Consider the following 3,723-nt stretch of genomic DNA (forward strand, 5'->3'; position numbering starts at 1 on the left):
CCCACTTTCCCTCTCTTTTCTTCTTTCGTACTCTTCTTTTTCTTTCAGCGTTTTGGTGATATATCCCAATACATATTCCCTATTTTTTTCGTTCAAAAGATGTCCAATAAAATTTTCTCTTTTGAACTCTGGCTCTATCTTTTTATTAAGGTCCGTCCTCTCTTCGTTCCACCTTCTACACGTGAACAGGAAATGTTCCGGGTTGTCGATATTATCCGGACAAAACCAGCACTCGTCAGAATCCTGTTTTCTAATTTTCTTGAGGTAGGTACCAAAACATCCGTGGCCCGTAATTACTTGGGTTAGATGGAAGTTTAGGAGCTTTGGACCCTCCTGTATCCAGGACTCTATAGTGGGGATTAAATTATAGGTCTACCTACCCTTGGTGGACATTTCCCACCTTTGCTGCCATCGCTCGATGGAGATGTCCCTCGCACTCTTCTTGAGCCGACCTATAGTGTCCTCTGCTATCCCTGTAATTTCACCCTTTTTTTGGAAAACGTGCAGCCTCTTCTCAATCATTAAGTCGATCGGAACTTGCCCGGTTATAACGCACCGGGCATCCGCTGAGACAGTCCTATATGCCTGTGCTGTCCTCAAGAGGGCGCTCCGTTGAGTCCCGATTAAAAGGCGCACGTTTCCCTTGTTCTCCAGGGCAGAACTCCAAAACGGGGCAGCATACAAGATCACCGATTCGACGACCTTATAATATAGCCTCCTCGCTGTAACACCCGCACCACCTAAATTGGGCATCAAAAGTGACAATGAGTTGGCATACCTCATTGCCTTGTCACATACATTGCTAACGTGTGTCCTGAACGTACTGTTCATCTCTAATATAACACCGAGGTATTTCGCTGCTTTTTTGGTGTTGATTTCAGCTTCTCCACAGCGGATCCTAATACCTCTGGACACCTTCCTACCAGTGAGTAAAATTGCCTCGGTCTTATGATGCGCAAGGCTCAACCCTTCCATTTCATACCATGCAGCTAGGTCCTGGATGGTCATTTCAGCTACATACTTCATCCTCGCGAGGTTCTCATCGATGATGATGACACCTATGTCATCTGCGTACCCAATAAGGTATACATCTCTCCTTACAGGGCTCTTCAAATCCAAACCTAACCTAACCCATCCTAACCTAACCTAACCTAACCAAACCCTAACCTAACCTAACCTAACCTTTTTTTTTAATTTGCTAATAAGAGAGGAAATGCATTTGCGCACGCGCGGGTTGTTCCCTCATTCACTCTATTCGGCTGGTGAGGGCCCGGGCAGTGTGGGACTCATACCCGCCCTGAGGGGGGCAGCCTGGCGCCCGTTTGGTGGAGGCAAACCCAAAGAGGCAACCCCAGAAGGGGGCAACCTGGCAACCCGACCCCGAAGGGTGGGGTTTAGCCCAAGAGTAGGTCACAGCCCAGAAGGGGCGACCTTGAGCAGGTAGTCCAGAGGGGACAGTCCTGCGGCTGGATATACTACCCACTAAAACCTCTCCCCTGTGTGGGCCGCCAGTACCTATTCATCCTTTGGGATATCTAACAGGTTACCAACGTAGCCACAACGGCGTTTTGGCAATTCAATGCATTTCGCATTATTCCGTCCTCCCGCAAAAACGCCATGTAACATGGGGCATCTGCGGATCCACGCCGTTGCACCTCCAATCTAGCGGTAAGGACATTTTAAACCTGAGAAATACACGCAGGAATTTTTCTTCAGCAACGGCCGGCACCGGGGCATCCTCCAGGATCGCGCCTTCCCGGCGTGACCGCGCCACTCTTCGCCTGCCTAGCACTAGCCAGGACAGGGGTTGTACTTCAGCACGGCCAGGACAGGGACATCGTATCTCCACAGTTGGCCGTGCCCCCTCTTCGTCCGCCTGGTAGGTTGCTGATGATGTGCCTTATCCCTGAGGTCATCACGCCGACCTGCAGAGGCAGGAACATATTTTTCTTCGACAACGGTCGGCACCGGGGGGATATCCTCAAGGATCACACCATCCCGGCGTGACCGCGCCACCTCTTCGTACGCTGCAACCCTCGATGACATGTCCCATACATGCTTTACACTCACACACAAACACTCAAATGCTCACTCACTCATGATAAGCATGCTTTGAATGTCACATGATGTAGTAAATGCGACAATCTATCTATCTGTCTACAGTGAATGATGGATAATAACCCATGAGCCCACGGGGCCCATGAATCCCATGATTAGAACAGCCCATAAACAAACAAACAATAAACAATAAATAAATAACAGCTGAAAGCTAAAAGCAAACGCTAAAAGCTAAAAGCTAAAAGCTAAAAGCTAAAATAAAGTAAAGTAACAGCTGACAGATGAATACAATAGTGAATAATAAACAGTAAATAATAATCAATAATAGCAAATAATAATCAATAATAATAAACGTAATAAACATAATTAAACGCGATTAAGGTGATTAAATAATAAAGGAGAATTGAGGAATTAAGAAAGAATAAAGAATTTAAAATAAAGAAAGAAATAAAGAAAGAAAGAATGAAATACCGTGAAGGTATAGTATAGATACAATGAAATGAATTTCAAAATAATATAACCATAGATAATATAAAATATAAATATATATATAAGTATAAACCATAGAATATACACTTTCAAAGATGTCGGGTGATAGAATTTGCAAGGTGTAACCTAACCCTAGTCACTAATGTGCCAACGAAGAAATGTCAGCAAGAAACAGGAACAGTGTAAGAAAACTCGTTATGAATAGAAAAGAAACAGGAACAAGAACAAGACTACCAATTAAAAGCCTGCTAGTAAACTCAGAGAAAGGAAAACAAGGTAGGATAATAATTGTACAACGTACCATAAAATATACAAGAATAGCACAACTTAATAACTTGCATATCAATTCAACAGAAAAAGCACACTGTCACCCTGTTATGAAAGAACTATACAATACCAATGCCAGAGAAAGGCATCATGAATTAATTGAATTTAAGGAATATAAAAGAAGAGGAATTAGAATATCCAAGGATATGTTACAGGCGACAATCAAAAGGGCGGCAGGGAATGAAATGAAATAAATAAGTAATAGTAAACAGTAATAACGCGACAATATAAAGTATAAAATATAAACACATTAAATATAAAGCAAATCATAAGCACATTAACACAGTCCACACCTTATACCGCCACAACCGCAAATCAAACCAAATCATAATTTCAATTCAATCTAATTACAGGATGAATGGACAATGACGGAACGAAAGAATGAACAAATGGACAAACAATTGATCAGCGACGTTATCAATTCAAGAAGTTAAAGGAATGAAGTAAATACAAAAGCGTAAGTATAAAATGAAAGCTGCGGCCAGCATAATGTAAACAACGTGGAGTAACACCGTGCAATATAATGCAATGTGATATAATATAATGTAAAAGAAGAAATGATATATAATAACATAAAGTAGAGTATAAAGTACAAGAAGTGAACTCAAAGTATAACCGTAAAGCCTTAACTGAATACTTTATTTCTTTACCAAAGTAGATGTTAAATATTAAATATTAAATATTAAATGGTAAATGGTACATAGTAAATAGTAAATAGTATATGGTAAATGGTGAATGGTAAATGGTAAATGGTAAATGATAAATAGTGAATGATAAGCGACCATGCCAACGCAAACACAATAGAACAAATCACCTCGTGACATTTCAGAATACGGAAATAAACAATAT

At 41.3% G+C, this 3,723-nt stretch overlaps 1 protein-coding gene and 1 long non-coding RNA gene across 2 annotated transcripts; one reads left to right on the forward strand and one right to left on the reverse strand.

Annotated features, from left to right (window-relative positions):
• Positions 1 to 372: 372 nt before the first annotated feature.
• On the reverse strand, positions 373 to 1,008 carry LOC123988995. Its single transcript, XM_046289722.1, has one exon. It carries the CDS (start codon positions 1,006 to 1,008, stop codon positions 373 to 375), a length of 636 nt encoding a protein of 211 aa, XP_046145678.1.
• Positions 1,009 to 2,750: 1,742 nt separating this feature from the next.
• LOC123988982 lies at positions 2,751 to 3,371 on the forward strand. The gene is made up of 3 exons (XR_006830369.1): positions 2,751 to 2,823; positions 2,902 to 3,072; positions 3,228 to 3,371. It is a non-coding gene; the product is annotated as an uncharacterized LOC123988982 (long non-coding RNA).
• The last annotated feature ends 352 nt before the right edge of the window (positions 3,372 to 3,723 follow it).

Source organism: Osmia bicornis, unplaced genomic scaffold (assembly GCF_907164935.1).
Source record: "Osmia bicornis bicornis unplaced genomic scaffold, iOsmBic2.1, whole genome shotgun sequence".
Taxonomy (NCBI): domain Eukaryota; kingdom Metazoa; phylum Arthropoda; class Insecta; order Hymenoptera; family Megachilidae; genus Osmia; species Osmia bicornis.